The sequence below is a fragment of the Moschus berezovskii genome, chromosome 3, assembly GCF_049115385.1.
Source record: "Moschus berezovskii isolate FMDL1 chromosome 3, NW_MosBer_1.0, whole genome shotgun sequence".
NCBI classification, from domain to species: Eukaryota; Metazoa; Chordata; class Mammalia; order Artiodactyla; family Moschidae; genus Moschus; species Moschus berezovskii.
Genome location: NC_142462.1, coordinates 19,565,684 through 19,584,564, shown reverse-complemented (window position 1 = coordinate 19,584,564; position 18,881 = coordinate 19,565,684). Strand labels below are relative to the sequence as shown.

The 18,881-nt window shown below is 43.5% G+C and overlaps 1 protein-coding gene and 1 non-coding gene across 3 annotated transcripts in view; one reads left to right on the top strand and one right to left on the bottom strand.

Moving 5' to 3' along the window:
- SLC25A13 (solute carrier family 25 member 13) overlaps nucleotides 1–18,881 on the top strand; it is a 231,230-nt gene that overhangs the window by 14,359 nt on the left and 197,990 nt on the right. For both annotated transcript variants that reach the window (XM_055420464.2, XM_055420465.2), the window contains exon 2: nucleotides 17,755–17,808. In XM_055420464.2, coding sequence (XP_055276439.1) covers nucleotides 17,755–17,808 — 54 coding nt within the window. The remainder of the gene's footprint in view (nucleotides 1–17,754; nucleotides 17,809–18,881) is intronic.
- On the bottom strand, nucleotides 11,183–11,317 carry LOC129552903 (small nucleolar RNA SNORA70). The gene has a single exon (XR_008685377.1). It is a non-coding gene; the product is annotated as a small nucleolar RNA SNORA70 (small nucleolar RNA).

Here is an 18,881-nt window from a genome sequence, read left to right as displayed (position 1 = left end):
CTCTTTACAGCACCGGACCTTGTTTCTATCATTGGTCACATCCACAACTGGGTATTGGTTTTGCTTTTGCTCCATCCCTTTATTCCTTCTATAGTTATTTCTCCACTGAGCTCCAGTAGCATACTGGGCACCTACCGACCTGGGGAATTCCTCATTCAGTATCCTATCATTTTGCCCTTTGATACTGTTCATGGGGTTCTCAAGGCAAGTATACTGAAGTGGTTTGCCATTCCCTTCTCCAGGGGACCACAGTGGATGCTAAAATCTTCAGTAAAAGATTGTTGGAATTCTCTGTATCTCAAGAGTGAAAGAATTAGTCACTCAGTTGTGTCTGACCCCATGAACTGTGTAGCCTGCCAGGCTCCTCGGTCCATGGGATTCTCCAGGCAAGAATACTGGAGTGGTAGTCATTCCCTTTTCCAGGGGATCTTTCCAACCCAGGGATGGAACCCGGGTCTCCTGCATTATAGGCAGATTCTTTACCGTCTGAACCACCAGGGAAGAGTATTTCCTTATAAATTACTTACTAACTGCAAAGGGGGAAAGATACCAGTATAACAGAGGACTTGGCCTCCGCCTGTGATCCAATTTAACATTACCGGGAAGTGGGAGAAGCTAGCGTGGAGCACCCACTGGTGTGATGTGATGGAAAGTACACAACGTGACCTTTAGAGATTTCCTGCCAAAGGGTTGCGTGTGAATCTAATCATGAGGAAGCCATTATACATATCCAGAAAGTAGGACATTTCGTAAGACCTCTGGTCTGACTTTAAAAATGCCAGTTTTATGAATGAAAAGGCTCAAATAAAGGAGGCTCCCAAACAGACATGACAACCAAATGCAGTGTTTGAAACTGGATCCAAAACAAATAAAAGAATGGTCCTGTTGGAGCCATTTGAATAAGGAGTTTATATTCAGTGATACTGTATTATTAGTTGGCCGGGGCTGCCATAACAAAGTACTTCAGACTGAGTGGCCTAAACAGCAGAAGTTTATTTTCTCACAAACCTACAGGCTAGGAGTCCAAAGTCAAGGTGTAGGCAGGGTTGGTTTCTTCTGAGGCCTCCCTCCTTGGCTCATGGACGGCCTTTGTCTCCATGTCTCCTGTGTCTTACGTGGTCTTTCCTCTGTGTCCTAATTTCTTCTTCTTGTAAGGACGCCAGTCTTAATGGATTAAGGCCTACTTTAATGACCTCAATTTACTTTAATTACTACTTTGAGTATCCTATCTCCAAATACAGGTATATTCTGAGGTCCTGGGGGTTAAGGCTTCAACATATGAATTTGGCGGGGGGAACACAGTTCAGCCCATAACAGATATTGAGTCATTTTTAAATTGCCTTGGGGGAGAGAGTGATAATGATGTTCTGAAGGAAAATGGTCCTGGTTTTGTTTCTTATACTTTATGTTTTCCACTAGATTTTAAGCCAAGAACTGGGCCCTCACAGTACATGTTCCATAACATTCAGACACCGTTCGTTGCATTGTTCATCTGTTTGGGGGTGCCACCCATGGCGGAATGAATGGGGGCAGGAGATATTTCTGTTGGATGTGTGTGGTTTGTCAGAAACTTTTCTCTTTCCCTAATAAACCGTTTTTCTCAAGCCTCTCCATCCTTCACTGAACAAACAAACAAAAAACACTAACTTGGAATACTTGAGGAGCTGTGTGTGAGTCACCTTCAAGAGCGTGCCTGATGGGGAATCATAGCTGCAGAGTAAACCCCGGCAGGGATCTGGCCATTCAAGGTGGATGAATTTCCATGACTACAAAGCAGCTGCTTCGGAAGGAGGCTCCCGGAGAAATGTGCTTCCTGTGACTGAGAAGGTCTGGCTGGATTAAAGGCAGACAGTTCCAGCAGGTCCGAACAGTGTGTCCACTGCTGCTGTTTCAGACCGGCTGCTCCCAGTAGCGTACTGGGTCCTGCAAGAGGTTTGACCCGAAAGGCTGGTGATCTGTCAGCTCTCTTATCTGACTCTGCCAGGCCCCCTGGCAAGGACTCTCGCTCCCTGGGAATCTTCACACTCTCATGCTTTTATGGTTGGCTCCGGGTCTCTGTCACTGCGTGCGCGCTTTCTCCAGTTGCCGTGTGGCCTCTCGTTGCAGTGACGTCTCTTGTTGTGGAGCATGGACTCTAGGGCGCGTGGGCATCAGCAGTTGTGGCTCACCTGCTTAGTTGTTCCGTGGCTTGTGGGATCTTCCGGGACCAGTGATCAAGCCCATGTCTCCTGCATTGGCAGGCAGAATCCCAACCACTGGACCACCAAGGAGATCCCACGCACTTATGTTCTTGCAGGTTGATATGACTCTGCATTTCAGGATTCCACTTTCTTTCCATTGTGAACTGAGACGGGAATCTCAGCTCCAGAAGTAAAAGGTAGCTCAGCCCCTGGTTTTCTTATGATGGTTCTTGGGGATTTCTATTAGTCTATGTTTGGTGTCTACCTGCAGATTAATAAGAGCCTGCTCTGACCTTTGCCCACTTTTCCATTGGGTTATTTGCCTTCTCATATTGACTTTGTCCAGGAGCACTTTTAAATTAAGAACTTTGGCCTTTTGTCCTATTACACATTATTTATATATTTATTTTTGCAATTGTTTGATGTTTAACTGGCTCATATACACTTTCAACTTTACAACCTTGTATGTTACATGTTTGGGCTTCCCTGGTGGCTCTGATGGTAAAGAATCTGCCTGTAATGCGAGAGACCCAGGTTCGATCCCTGGGTCGGGAAGATTCCCTGGAGACAGGAATGGCTACCCACTCTAGAATTTTTGCCTGGAGAATTCCACGGACAGAGGAGCCATTAATCTTTTTCCTGTATGGCTCCTGCATTCTGGGTCATCTGTCATGCTTAAACACAGCTTTCCCTCTTGGTATTACGTAAGAAGCCACTCGTGTTTGCTATCAGATGAAAGGTAGGGAGCCAGTGTGATTTTTGTTGCTGTTCCATCCCACAAGGTCATGAGCTCCCATTAGCGCCACGTCACCAGCCAGTGAGACCTGCTGCCAGGTCAGCCCAGACACTGCTGGCTCAGACCCTGATTCATTGCAAAAGCCAAGAGAGCCTTGCATTAGGGCTCAGCTGTCCAATGATGCCTCGGTCAGCGGGGCCACTGTGAATACAGAAAGGTTGCAAATAGCTGGGAAGCAAGCAACTGCTAGATTCTGTCCCAGGTTATGCTACTTTCATTCAATCCTGATTCTTTCTCATTCTCTCTTGGTAACAGATGAGAAAAACAGTATGTCACATTGCTGGTTAGCAAGAGAATCAAAATTTAAACATTCATTTGTGAAGTCCATAAAATAGGGCAAAGAGCATTCCATGTGGGAAACCTGGTTAGAAAATCTTCCAGGAGGAACTGGCATTTGACTTAAAACTTAAAAAAAAATACCCTTTTTTTTTAAACGCCTCATAATGGAAAGTTTCCATAGGAAATTAGAACAGCCTGGTGGGCTTCTGTCTATGGGGTCACACAGAGTCGGACATGACTGAAGTGACTTAGCAGCAGCAACAAACTCTTATGTCCCTTTCCAGCCACTTTCAGAAGTTATCAATTTATGGACAATGTTGTTAATTTATACCACACCCTCTCTTGTCTTCCCATCCTCCTGATTTTTTCAAAGCAAACCCCCGACATCATACCTATAAATATTATGGTATATCTCCAAAACAGATTTTTCCAAAGCACAACTGAAATATCATTGTCACATTAAAAAAAAAAATCAGTGCCTCTTCAGTATGATCAAATATCTATTCTGTACACATTTTACACATTTCCATTATCATCTTGGAGAAGGAAATGGCAACCCACTCCAGTATTCTTGCCTGGAGAATCCCATGGACAGAGGAGCCTGGCGGGCTACAGTCCATGGGGTCACAAAGAGTCAGACATGACTGAGTGACTAAACCGTCACTACCACCTTACAGTTTTTAAATTGGTTTTTGAATGGTCATCTAAATGAGGCCCAGGATTGCAGTTGGTTGATGTGACCTTGGTTTGTTTGCTCACCAGGTTCTCTGCTTTCTTAATCTGTGTTCTCTCTTCCCTTTGAAAGTCTTTATAACACAATGATTGAAATCATGAACTCTGCTCACAATGTAGGCAAGTTGCTCTACCTCTGTGTTTCCTCATCTGTAAACGGGCCAAGTTTGCTTTTCCTTCCTGGGTTACTGCGGGGGGCAGTTAGTGCACTCACGTTTCTAAAGCTTAGAGCTGGGTCTGGACATAGAAAGCTTTGCAGAAGTGTGAGCTTCCAAGGGGGTTTGGAACCAGAGTGCGTGTCCAGGGTCGTGTTGGAGGTCGTGGGGAGGGTGGCGGATGACGTGCTCCAGTGAAACTGTGCACAGTCTTTGGGACGAGCATCCCAGCTACGCAGAGGGCTCCTGTTGGTTTTCTTCTAACTTCCTGGATTCTTGACTATTCTTCAATTATATGATGCTGATATGCAGCAGAAATTTGAACAGGTAAGGTATTATTTAGTGAAAGCAACTTTCTATTGTCCTGTGATTTGCTGCTTTCTCTTCGTCTGCATTTATTAAGTTAGCTATTCTCTCCCAGGAGCCATTTTACCTTTCTGTGGCATTATCTGGGCTCCTGCAACCTGTGATCTCCTAAGTAGAACCTTTCAGCACTTTATAAATATGTCATATACTTTTTATATTCCTTTGTTCCCCATCAGAATATACATCCCAATCTTCAGAACGGCACAATCAGTTTTATTCATTTAAGGAGCAGCAGTCATTTGACACTTGCTAATATGTAACAAATTATATTGGGAGTGGTAATTACAACTGCAGCTGGTTCCTAATTATACTGTAACCTTGATGCTTTAAAAAAAATTGAGACTGAGTTCAGCATATAATACTGAGAATAATATTCTGCATTAGGTAAATCTACCATCCACCTAACCATGGGTGTTTATGTACGATAATGCCAAATCAAAAGGACTATTTTACATTGCTTTCAGCTACAGTGTCGTCCAGTAGCACCATTCACAGGGATAACTTGAAGTCCCCCTCCTTGATTGCCAAATTCTCGGCACACCCTCCAGGTATGAATGGTATCGTCAGTGTGAAGTGACCTGGGCTCTAGGGTCGTTACTGCTCTGTGATTTGCTGCCACTCATTTAAGACCGAGTGTCTTTAATGCTACAGCTTCCTCATCTGGAGACTGGGGATATTTTGTTTGTTTGTTTGAACTTTTTATTCTGTATTGAGGTATAGCCACTTAACAATGCTGTGATGGTTTCAGGTGGACAGCAAAGGGACCCAGACATGTATACATATGTACCCTTTCTCCCCTAGGCTCCCATCCCATCCAGGCTGCCACATGACATTGAGCAGAGTTCCCTGTGCTGTACAATAGATCCTTGTTGGTTATCCATTTTAAATATACAAGTGTGTACATGTCCATCCCAAACTCCCTAACTGTCCCTTCCCCTGGACAACCGTAAGTTTGCTTTCTAAGTCTGTGAGTGAAGACTGGGGCTATTAATGTTTCTTCACTTTAGATAGTTTTGGTGGTATTTAAGTGAGATCACGGAGAAGGCAATGGCAAGCCACTCCAGTACTCTTGCCTAGAAAATCCCATGGATGGAGGAGCCTGGTAGGCTGCAGTCCGTGGGGTCGCTAAGGGTCGGACACGACTGAGCGACTTCACTTTCACTTTTCACTTTCACACATTGGAGAAGGAAATGGCAACCCACTCCAGTGTTCTTGCCTGGAGAATCCCAGGGACGGGGGAGCCTGGTGGGCTGCCGTCTATGGGGTCACACAGAGTCGGACATGACTGAAGTGACTTAGCAGCAGCAGCAGCAAGTGAGATCAGGCATAAAGATCAGGTGTAAAGCCTTTAGGACATGCCTAGCCTAGAGTTACGGAGAAGGCAATGGCACCCCACTCCAGTACTCATGCCTGGAAAATCCCATGTGTGGAGGAGCCTGGTAGGCTGCAGTCCATGGGGTTGCACAGAGTCGGACACGACTGAAGCAACTTAGCAGCAGCAGCAGCCTAGAGTTAGGGGCCCAGTAAAAGTTAGCTGGTCAGTGTTAATTGCTGTAATCCAGTGATAAACAACCCAGTCCAAGACTTTACCTCCGCCACCCCTGACACCAGCAGAGTTATGGCCTTAGTTCTGCCGTCACTCTTGATGTGTGGTAGCCTGTCTCATCACACGCTTTGTACCAGCCCCTTGCTGATGAATTTGTAGGGTCTCTGGTTATTTGGCACTGTCCCTTCTTTCCTGGCGCTGGGCCTGGTACATGGTCGGCTTCCCATAGGTGGTTGTGTTTTCTTGCATGAGCAAGTGGAGCAGCGCCGTCTGAGGCAGTGGTTCTCCCTGGGGGTGGAGTAGTTTTGCGCCCAGGGGAAACCTGGTAACATCTGGAGACTATTGGTTGTCACGTCTGGGAGAAGGGGTTGCTATTGGCATCTAATGATTAGAGGCCAGGGATGTTGCTCAACATCCTACGATGCACCAGACCCTCCTCCAAAATGAAGAATGATCCGACCCTAAATGTCAGTAGGGCCAAGGTTGAGAAACCCTGGTCTAACCCTTGACTGCTTAGGTTGTGGACCTGTGAGAAAGGCATGGGGCTTGGGGCTTGTCAACTGTTTGTTTGCAGTTTTCTTAACTGTAAAAGAAAAGAATCCAACCTACTTCAAGGAGACTTTGAAAAGAAAGGGGGATTATACAGATGTGTGCCTCGTGACTCTGCCTGATTCGTTTCACTTTGGTAGGTCCTGGCCACCTTTTTAAAAAACGGACATTAGTATTATTACTGTTATTCTTATTTTGGGGTGGTTTTAGGTTCATAGCAAAGTTTGACTAAAGGTTCAGAGATTTTCTGTGTACCTCCTGCCCCCACACATGCATAATCTCTCCTCTATGATCCTCATCCCCCATCAGAGTGGTACATTTGTTAGAGTTGGTGAACCTACACTGCCACATCCTTTTCCCTCGAAGTCCGTGGTTTATGTTACAGTTGACTCTTGATGTTGAACAGTCCTTGAACAAATCTTGTAAGGATATGTATCCTTCATGATAGTATCACACAGAGTCTTTTCATTGCTCTGGAAATCTGTGCTCTGCCTGTTTTCCTTCCCTGTTTCTCAACCCCTGGTGACTAAACTGCTGATCTTTTTACGGTCTCCATAGTTCAAGAATGTCATATAGTTGGAATCATACATATGTAGCCTTTTCAGATTGGCTTCTTTCACTTAGCAATGTGCGTTTAAGTTTTGTTCATGTTTTGGTAGCTCATTTTTAAGTGCTGAATGATATTCCATTGTCTGGATTATCCATTCCCTGAGTGAAGGACATCTTGGCTGCTTCCAACTTTTGACAGTTACAAATAGAGCTGCTGTGAACATCCATCCGTTTGGGTGTTTGTGTGGATATAGTTTTCAGCACCTTTGGGTGAATACTAAGCAGCTTGAATGCTGGCTCACGTGTTAGGAGTACGTTAGTTTTGTAAGAAACCTCCAGTCAGCCTTCCAGAGTCTCTGTGCCATCTTGCATTCTTGTCAGCAAACAGTGAGAGTTCCTTTTGCTGCACGTCTTCACCAGTATTTGGTGTTGTCAGTGTCCCGGATTTTGGCCATTCTAGTTGGTACACAGTGGCGTCTCCTTGTTTTAATTTGTATTTTCCTGATGACAGAAGATGTGGAGCATCTTTTCATGTGCTTATTTGCTGTCTGTGTATCTTCTTTGGTAAGGTGTCTGTTAAGGTCTTTGGCCCATATTTTGACCTTAATTGAGTTGTTTGTTTTCTTGTTGTTGAGTTTTGAGAGTTCTTTGTGTATTTTGGGTAACAGTTCTTTATTAACTATTCTTGTGTAAATACTTTATCCCAGTGTTCGCTTATCTTTACAGTCTCTTGACAGTGTCTTTCACAGAGCAGAAACATCTCTGTTAATGAAGTCTAGCTTATGGATAATGCCTTTGGTGTTATATCCAAAAAATCATCCTCAAATGCCAAGATCATCTAAGTTTTCTCCTATGTTATCTTCTAAGAATTTTGCATTTAGGTCTGTGATCCATTTTGAGTTAATTTTTGTTAAAGGTGTAAGGGCTGTGTCTAGAATCATTTTTTGCATGCGGATGTTGTTTTTGTTCAGTTGCTAAGTTGTGTCTGACTCTTTGCGACTCCACGAGCTGCAGCACGCCAGGCTCTCCTGTCCTCCACTATCTCCTGGAGTTTGCTCAAACTCATGTCTTTTGAGTCGGAGATGCTTTCTAACCATCTAATCCTCTGCTGCCCTCTTCTTCTTTTGCCTTCGGTCTTTCCCAGCATCCGGGTCTTTTTCAGTGAGTCAGCTCTTCGCATCAGGTAGCCAGAGTATTGGCATTTCAGCTTCAGCATCAGTCCTTCCAATGAATATTCAGGACTGATTTCCTTTAAGGTTGACTCAGGAGTCTTCTCCAGCATCAGTTCTTCGACACTCAGCCTTCTTTATGGCCAAACTCTCACATCCACACACGACTACTGGAAAAACCATAGCTTTTGACTGTATGGACCTTTGTCAGCAAAGTGATGTCTCTGCTGTCTAGGCTTGTCATCGCTTTTCTTCTGAGGAGCAGATGTCTTTTAATTCCATGAATGCATGTGGATGTACAGCACAATTTGTTGAAGAGACTGTCTTTGATCCTTTGTAAAGATTAGTTGACTTTATTTGTGAAGGTCTACTTCTAGGCGGGCTTCCCTTGTGGCTCAGCTGGTAAAGAATCTTCCCGCAGTGTGGGAGACCTGGGTTTGATCTCTGGGTTGGAAGATCCCCTGGGGAAGGGATAGGCTACCCACGCCAGTATTCTGGCCTGGAGAATTCCGTGGACTGTGTAGTCCATGGGGTCGAAAAGAGTCTGACACGACTGAGCGAGTTTCACTTTCACTTTTCCTTTTCACTTCTAGGCTTTCTATCATGTTAGATTTAGAATTGTTATGTCTTTTTGGAAAATTGACCCCAATGTCGTTGTCTGTTGTCTCTCTTTATCCCTGTTAACTTTCCTTGCTTTAAAGCGGGCTCTGCCTGAAAGCAGTGTAGCTACTCTGCTCTCTTTGATTAGTGTGCTCATGGTATGTCTTTGCTCATTCACTGTTAACCTATATTTTTTGGGTTTTTTTGTAGATGGCATATAGCTGGATCTTATTTTTTGATGCATTCTAACAGTCTCTGTCTTTCAATTATTTGGTACATTGATGTTTAAAGGGATTTTGGTTATCCTCCTTGGTGTCCTCTAATCTTTGTGTATCTGTGGTTTGGTGTCTGACTTCGATTGAGTGGAAATTCTGCATCATTGTTACTTCAAATATTCCTTCTGGGCCTCTCTTCTCCTCTGGTATTCCCATTACATGTATATGACACTTTTTTTTGTCGTTGTCCCACAGTCTTGGATATTTAGTTCTGTTTGTTTGTTTTCAGTCTTTTTTTCCCTTTGGTTTCCAGTTTTGGAGATTCCTATTGAAATATTATCAGAATATTCTTTCTTTCTTAGAATTTCCATTTTTCTGCTTACATCATTGTTCTGTTCTTGCATGCTGTCTACCTTATCCATCAGAACCCTTAGCATGTTAATCATAGTTGTTTTAAATTCCTAGTCTGATAATCTCAACATTCCTGCCATATTTGAGTCTGGTTTTAATGCTCATTCTGTCTCTTCAGATTGTGCTGTTTTGCCTTTTGGTACTTTTTGTGATTTCTTTTTTCTTGATATTCAGATGTGATGTACTGGATAAAAGGAATGGCTGTAACTGGTCCTTTGGTATTGTGAGGGTAGGGTGTAGAGGGAGAAGAAATGTTCTGTAGTCTTGTGACCAGGTCCCAGTTCAGTAGACAGCCCACGTCCCTGGACAGTGTGGTTCACAAGTGTTTCTCAGTTTCTCTTCCCCTCAGGTGGGAGAGGATGGCTGAAGGTGGCTGGCGTTGGGTATTGCCTTTCCTCTGGTTAACTGGCCCTGGTAATACTCCAGCAGGTTAGGTGCCTATGAAATAATTTCTTCTGAAGCAGAGCTTGTTAAAAGGAACAGGGTGCTCTTGTGCATTTCGGCTTGGTTCCTTTTCCTTTCCCCCTACTGAAAGTGCCAGGTGGTCTTTCTCTGATACTCACTGAGAGCCAAGTTGAGTTCCAGAAGGGAAAACTCACGAAAGTGTGGAGAATCCATGATATCTGGGTCCACCTAGAGTTTTGTAAGGTCTTTTCTTGTCCACACTGAGCCTCCAGCAGTTGTCCATCTGCAGCTCAGAGTTACCTACCCTCGACACTGGTTCCTGCAGAGGTTTCAGCTGACGGGTTTCAGCTCTGATAAGTTGTGATTTTCTGCTTCTGCTTTTCTGTCTCCATTTTGGGGGGCAGTGGTTTGGGAGTAGTTGATTTTTCAGCATTTAGACTTTTTACTTATTTTTATGACAGACTGACCATTTCTAAGCCCCTTGCATGCTGGACTGAAAACCAGACATCTCCCCATCATCTTTTGATTACCTTTCCTGTATTGGAGAAAGTCCCCACATTACAAGGTCTGCCTGCCAGAACACGAGTCAGAGCTCAGTTCCCATCTTTCCCTGCAGCCGGGGCACAAGCATGTGATCTGGCTTTGCCGAGTGGATGCTCAATGTGGGTTTGATTTGGAAGAGGGCAGGTAGCTCAAGTGGTAAAGAATCTGCCTGTCAGTGCAGGAGACATGGGTTTGATTCCTGGGTCAGGAACACCCTCTGGAGGAGGAAATGGCTACCCATCCAGTATTCTTGCCTGGAAAATCCCATGGATAGAGGGGCCTAGAAAGCTCTAATCCATGGGGTCACAGAGAGTCTGACATGACTGAACTCATGAGTGCAGGGCCCACCATTTGTTCAGAGGGCCACGGTTAGGGATGTATCTGACCCCACAGCCATCTAGGATGAGCCACTTTTCTGCCACCATGTTTTCAAATTCATCCACATTAAATTTAGTAAATCCCCACTTCTTGGAGATGTGGATCTCCTGGTGGCCAGGGAACTTGAAATTTGTCCTGTAGATGGTCCCAATCACAAGCTCCTTGTTCTGTACCTTGGTGCAGATGGACATTAAGACTTGGCCAGTGTGGACCCTGGCCACTGCCCTGGGGCTTTCCAAAGAAACCAGGCATACACGTCAGGAGCCTACACTGGGGACAGCATGCCAGCTGTGAGTTTGCACTGGAAAGGGTTGTTTCCAAGGTCCCTTAGGGCAGTCTCTGCAGGCAACAGGCTGTGTACACTGCTGAGGAGGCTGCTATTTGCAGCCATTGTACACTGGGCCCCCCTGGGGAAAAGAACATAGTTGACTTAATCGGCTGCAAAGCATCTTGCCCTTTTTATAGATGAGGAAACTAAAACTTGGAGATGCTAACTGACTTGTCCAAGATGACCAAGTTAGCAACATACTGAAACCCTAAACCTGGTGATGTTTGCTTATGACACGATGAGCAAGCAATGCTTTCTCCATAAGGAGTTGAAGATATAAAGAGACGAATGTCTACTTCAGAGAAGACTTATACTGTCTCTTGTCAAATTTTTAGTCTTGGGAACATTTACTGGAATGTTAGCTTTAGCTTAATAATAATAAAATCTAAAATTAGAGTGTTTAAAGTTATTTTGGCATAACAGCACCCACAGCTAAAACACTGCCATTCATTTCTTAATTGCTGTACTCTGCTTCTTCATACAGAAATTTAATGATGATGGCTTTATCATTGTCTAATGTTTGTCTACAACCCATTTCATAAACTACTGAATCCTTCTGATAAAATATTTCCACATCCCTGAAATAACCTACTTGCATAGTTACCCAGTGGGTTAGCATTTGTGGTGTCTGCTGCTTTATAAGTCAACTGTTGAGTGACTTGAATATTTGAGGGTTGACTACACAGAAAGGTTGCGGTTTGAATACTGCTAACTTGATATCTTGTTTGTAAATTAATTCCGGTAATTTTTTATAGTTACTACTCTTCATTTATTAGACCATAGGGGAACCGTGGGAGGAGGAATGAGTGATTCAGTGAAGTCAATGAAAACTTATTTTTCTTAAACATGATGAGACACTTCATTTTTATCCCTCTTGAGTGAATGGTAACTGTGGTTTTGGGGAATTTCAAACTTTCTTTTATAGCTACTGATTGTATCAGTCAAGGTTCACTTGCAGAGAACAGAATCCACTCTAGCTGGTTTAAGCAGAGAGAAATTTATTACAGGGTGTTAAATGGCTTATGGAATTTGTTGGAAAGGTGAAGAAACAAACTTCAGGTTGAGCTCTTAGGAGTGACTTGCAGAGCCTCACTGCAGAGCAGGCCACCCGGGGAGCATTTGCCTTTTGTGCAGTCATGAAACTGCCTGCCAAACCGGGAGTGTTTCAGAACCATGCTGCTGTTGACATGGCAGGAGGAAAACTAGACACTTCCATCTGCCACAGGAAGATCAGCCAATTCCAAGGATGATGCTTGCTGGCAGAAACAGCAAAGGCATAGCCCCTACCTCCCAAATCTTTGCCTCCTGCATCTCACTTAGCCTCCTCTGATTGGTAGCACCTAGGCCACATAGCTGCAAGGGATTCTGGGAAATGTAGTTTAACCTTCCAGTCTCTGCAGTGTAGGAAGATAAGTGGGAAGAAAGGTCAACCCCAGCTTCTGAGTTATTAGGTCACACCCGGTAGTGCTTTCCATGAGATTCAGGACCACCCACTACAAAGGCTTCTCCCACCTCTCCGTTTTCTGCTTGTCAGTGCACGCAAACAAGCATGCATGTGCTTACACACACACAGTAGCTTTTGATTAGCTGCCGCTCTGGTTGTCACTTCATATCTAAAGTAAACAATTACCTCGTGACAGTAGAATCTTCAGTGTAAGTCCTAGCTTGTCTTGCCTTTCAGACCTTTCAGGTTTGGGAGGGTGATGAAGAATGGTTGCTGAGTGAGGTAGCAAGCTGAATGAGGTCTGGCGTTCTGGGTGCTAATCCAGTGGTTCTCAGCCTGGCCCGCCGTCATCTCGTGGTGAAGCTTTAAAGGTACCTATTCCAGAGATTCTGATTCAGCTGGACTTTGCCCTCTAATTTGATCAGCCTCCGTTCCGTTCAGTCGCTCAGTCGTGTCCGACTCTTTGCGACCCCGTGGACTGTAGCCTACCAGGCTTCTCCGTCCATGGGATTTTCCAGGCAAGAATACTGGAGTGGGTTACCATTTCCTTCTCCAGGGGATCTTCCCGACCCAGGGATCGAACCTGGGTCTCCCGCATTGGAGGCAGACGCTTTAACCTCTGAGCCACCTTGATCAGCCTAGGGACTGATAAAACCCCAAAGCCCTGAGGCAGTGCAAACATGCAGCCAGGGCAGTGGATCTCAAGCCCAGTCAGACAGGATTTTACATTAATTACAGCTGTGGTTCTTACACTTTACAGGCATCAAAATCACCTGGAGGGCTTGTTAAACCGTGGAGTGCATGATCCCGCCCCCAGAGTTTCTGATTTGGTAGATTTGGGGCAGAGTGTGAGAATTTGCAGTTCCATTGGCCTAACAGGAGCTACCTGTTTTCCTTGTAAAGATTTGATTTCTACGCACTTGGAAGTTTTTCTTTAAAAACATGTTCAGAGCTCCAACTTAGTTTCTGACCTTTACTGGAGCAGGGGACATGGGGGAGTAAGGTGTCTACGAGGAGATCGCAGTCTTACATGGCTCGAGCTTCCCAGTGTAAGAAGACAGCTTTTCTGCATGTTTTCTTCTTCAAATTAATATCCCTGATTTTTTTGTAGGTTATATTTGTTCCTTCTCAACACCCCTGGTTAGACCTAGCAACTATTTTAAGTGCACGGTTCTGTACCTCTGCAGTTTGTTAAAGCAGTGAGCCCTCAACCAAGTCTTGATTCCACTGTGAGAAAGCCAGTTTAAATAGTACTCCTACACGTAGAAAAATCTTTTCTGGTGTCTTTCTCTGTTTGGCTGCTGTAGCTCATATTAAAATGAAAGTGAATTTATTTGTCCTCAAAAATATCTTTCTGGGTTTCCGTGCCATGCGTCCCACTGCCTGCTTTTTAAAACCAGTCCTTCAAGTTATATTATTGTTGGCTGTTTTTGTTTTTTTTTAATTTGGATGTACCTAGCCAGTATATGTGTTTTGCAAATGCTATTGATAACCTGTTTAAACTGTTATTTATAATGTTTGTCTTGTCAAAAATGTTACATATTCAGTGATCCTCAAATTTTGCCCTGTGGAACATACTTTGGGGAAATTGACCTGAAATTTCTATACTGTCATTAACAAAGATAAAGGTCTCCCAGTTTATGGAAAAAAAGATAATGCATAGTTTCCATTTTTAACCACCCCCCCCACCTGCTTTCTTCCTTAACCTCCACTTGGTGTGAATGTTATGTGCTTGTGTATAAAATTATTAAGTAGCAAATGGTGATATTTCAAAGTCATCTGCCAAGAAGCCTTTTTCTTCTTGGTGATTTACTCCCTAACAATGTTTGAAAATTACTTTATTTAAAACTTTTGATATAAAAACTTTGTTTTAATGGTGGCATCTGTTCTTATAAACACAAATTCAGAACAGTAATGACAAAGCAAATCAGGCAACTAGGTAGTAAGAATAATAGCTGTAAATGCTGCTGCTACTAAGTCGCTTCAGTCGTGTCCGACTCTGTGCAACCCCATTGATGGCAGCCCACCACCAGGCTTCTCTGTCCCTGGGATTCTCCACGCGAGAACACTGGAGTGGGCTGCCATTTCCTTCTCTAATGCATGCTAAGTCGCGTCAGTCGTGTCCAACTCTGTACGACCCCATGGACAGCAGCTCATTGGCTCCTCTGTCCAGGGAATTCTCTAGGCAAGAATACTGGAGTGGGTTGCATTTCCTTCTCCCAGTAGCTGTAAATATTTACATGCTATTAGTATTTGAGAAATACATCAGTTCAGTTCAGTCGCTCAGTCGTGTCCCACTCTTTGTGACCCCATGAATCAGCATGCCAGGCCTCCTTGTCCATCACCAACTCCTGGAGTTCACTCAAACTCATGTCCATCGAGTCGGTGATGCCATCCAGCCATCTCATTCTCTGTCGTCCCCGTCTCCTCCCACCCCCAATCCCTCCTAGCACCAGACTCTTTTCCAGTGAGTCAACTTGTCGCATTAGGTGGCCAAAATATTGGAGTTTCAGCTTTAGCATACTTGTATATAAAACAGTGAAAATTAGCCTTTGGAGAAAAACCTAAAGTTGGAGAATCTTCTAAAGCTGATGAACTAAGGCTTGTCAGGTGATGCAACGTGAGCTTGCCTGAACAGGTGTTCTGAGTTGGCTTAAAACGGGAGGGTCACACAGCTAGTGAGTTAAGAGCTCAGGTCTGTCCCCCACAGTCAAGGGCAGTCTGATACTGGAGCATGTTTTTAATCATAGCACTGGAGGGACACTACAAACTGGTGGTACTAGGAGAAACTGGGAGAGTCTTGATTTTTAGGCATGTGCTCTTTTGTATTAGGGGTAACATAAGCTATGGTTAATTTAAAGCTGCCTGTGATGTGACTCACTGAGAAGACCAGCACAGTAAGGGGATGGAAGATTTGGAACTTGACCTTCGCTCAGAAAACACTTAGAAATGGCAGCAAAAATTGTTGCTAAATCTGACTTTCAGGGAAATAAGTGACCCTTTCTGAGTCTTGGTTTCCCCTCTGTCAAGTGAGAGCAATAATATGCTCTGTCTGAGACTCAGGTCTGCTGTGAGGATCCAATGGCGTCATAGTCCTGCTCTGAAAACTTTTAAGTGTTCTGTACACATTAAGTGACATGGCTGAGAAGCGTTGGGCTGCCATATGGATGAGTTTCTCCGTGCCCTCCACCCTGGGAGAGTTACAGACTGAAAGTGTGTTTTCTCTCACAGAGGTGTAGTCCTGGCGGTGAGCGATGACTGTGCGTTCTGGGATCAGTAAGGAGAAGAATGCTGTGGGAGTTCAGGGCGGGGGAAGTTCACTCTGAAATAGCATTGCCCAGGGAAGGCTTTATGAAGTGTGTGTGGCAGAGTGAGTTAATTTGATTTTAAAGGATGTGTTATTCAGATGGAGCAAGAATAGTTCACTTTGTGGAAACTTACCTTTGCTTTTAAAAGGAAACCCAATTAAGTGCTGAGGGTCACCATATGCCTTTTAAAAAAGTGTTACTTATGGTCTTGAGATGTAGAACTTGGAGGGAATGTCTTTTCTCTTGAAGAAGAGGATGGAAACTTCTCGTGCTGTCCCATCTTCAGTAGTTTCTATCCTCCCCACCTTTCTCAGAATATAGACCCAAACGAAGGGGATCTTGTGAGACTCTCAGCAGCACTATCATCAGTCTTAGATTGGTTTTGCAGTCTATTTTTATGGTTTTTTTCCCTTTAATTGAATAGCAGAGAACACTCAATGATTGAGGATTTTAAAAAGATTACAAATTCTTATGGATAAAAATAGCATTGGTGGTTACAAGTACTCAGCAGAAGTTAGGAGTTATCAGTCTTGGTTTGGGAAACAAGGTGACCAACTAACTGGTTTCAGGAAAACTACCTCTCCTATTCCAATGATTAGTTAATAAAATTATTCCTGACAGTGGCGGGCCAAGGAGCTCAGGCAGTTACATATTTCAAGACAGAGAACCCATTGTCCAGAGGTCTCAGGAGAGCCTTTGCAAACACACCGAAGGGATTTAGAACAATTTGCATAAATCTCCCCATGGATGGCGACATGGCTCCAGTACTGGGGTGGTTCCAGGAACCCCTCCTTGGCTGTATCATGGGGTGATGCTGTGCTTGGGGAGAGTTCAGTCTCATGACGGTTTCTGCCAGCAGGATTGGGTGATGGGACGCTGAATAAGCCCACTGTTTGGTTCCACATAAGGACTCTTTTGTGTTGGCCTGGGGCAGCCATGTTCAAGTTTGTCTTCTCTTTCCCCAGTGATGTTTTTGGACTTTGTGGGCTGGAGAATTAAGCACAACACCTATTCTGAGCTAATCTGTCAAACTTTGCTCTTGAAAGGTAACCATAGCCCCTTGTATTCCAGAACGTGGTAAATAATAATCATACATTTGGAGACTTATGGTTTCTTTTTTTTTTCATTGAAATACAGTTGATTTGCAATATTAGTTTCAGATGCACAACATTGTTCAATATTTTTATGGATTATATTCCATTTAAAGTTATTAGAAAACAGTGGTGGTATTTCCCAATGCTGTACAATTGGAGACTTCTGGATTTTTTTATAAAGTTGGGGAGAGGAGGATACTGCTGGACATGACCAGAAGATTGTTGGGTGTTCATGCCTGTCCATTGTGGAATCATGGGAATTAACTGCCTTCTGTCTGTGAATATTATTTGCCTTGCTCACTAACCTCTCTAAAAACTACGTTTTCTTGCATACTTAACAAGTTGTACTTTAATATTTCCCTGTGAAAGAGTTTGGGTCACTCTGGATTGCAGTGTAAAATGCCAGGTGGTTGCAAGTCTGTTTTAACTTTTCTTTTTCTCTTATTCCTTTTGGAAAAAAATGATATATATTAAACACTGCATATTAGGAGCTTTTGTTTCTTGTATGGAATGTTATCATTCTAGAAGCCTCACAAGAAGTCTAATTTAAAATCCAGAGAGTAGTTTAAGCATTGGGTAAATTTAGTGCTTTAAGTGCAGAAATGAAATTCACTGATTTCTAACCTGGAGTTTATTTTCTTTCAGTCTGTGAGCTTGATTTCTCAGCTTTGTTCTAATAATATAAACATTTTTATGTTTATTTATAGGTGGCTTTAACCAAGAGAGCAGATCCGGCTGAACTTAAAACAATATTTTTGAAGGTCAGTATAAAGGAATCTGTTTTGTTTCTTATTTGTGTTCTACAACTTTTAAAGATTATTTTCAAGCAGCTCTCTATTTCGTTATTACATTTTTAAAAACATCCCCAGAAGTACCTTTACTTGAAACTTGTAAAAGAGATCCTTTACAATTTTATATCTGTCTTTTAAAATGTATTGCATACTTGTAGGCGACTGTCTGTGATGGCTGCATGGTTTACATTTTACTTTCTCTTGTCTCACGTGATGTTCAGTGCTGAAAAGGAGTTGTTGGGGAGTTTAGTCTCACAACCCATTTACCTTTCCAAGATTGTCCTGTGCAGCAGATGATACTATAAAGCTTTCTGTCCTAAGAAGTTTAAAGCTCTTTGTAAACACCTTTTGTCATCCTTCATTCATCCAGACTGGACTACCCTGGTCTCTCCTGAGCAGAACATTGCTGTTGTTACCATCATCATATCATTTAACTTCAGCTGTGGTGCACTTGAGGAGGCCTCAGTACAAGTAACAGTAGATACTACATCACACTAAACAAGTTTATTTCCTTTTTTTCTTATATTTTCACTTGCTTTGTGATATTGGGCACTGAGTGACTAATACTCTAATAATAAAGTCTGCCTTAGGTCACAGATACTGAACCACTTTTAAGGTTATTTAACTGGCAATAAAAATACTCAAAAGAAGAAAGGCCATTTTTGTAAAGATAATTTTAGAAAGTACATATGTCGACCTTTTCTAAACATGGTGAGAAGGTAGGTGTGCTGTATTTAAAGAGAACCCAAGCCTTCAAGTGAAAAACTTGTTCTGCTGCTCTGAATATATGGCTTCAGTTCAGTTCAGTCGCTCAGTTGTGTCCAACCTTTGCGACCCCATGAATCACAGCACGCCAGGCCTCCCTGTCCATCACCAGCTCCCGGAGTTCACTCAAACTCATGTCCACAGAGTTGGTGATGCCATCCAGCCATCTCATTCTCTGTCGTCCCCTTCTCCTCCCGCCCCCAGTCCTTCCCAGCATCAGAGTCTTTTCCAGTGAGTCAGCTTGACTCATGAGGTGGCCAAAGTATTGGACTTTCAGC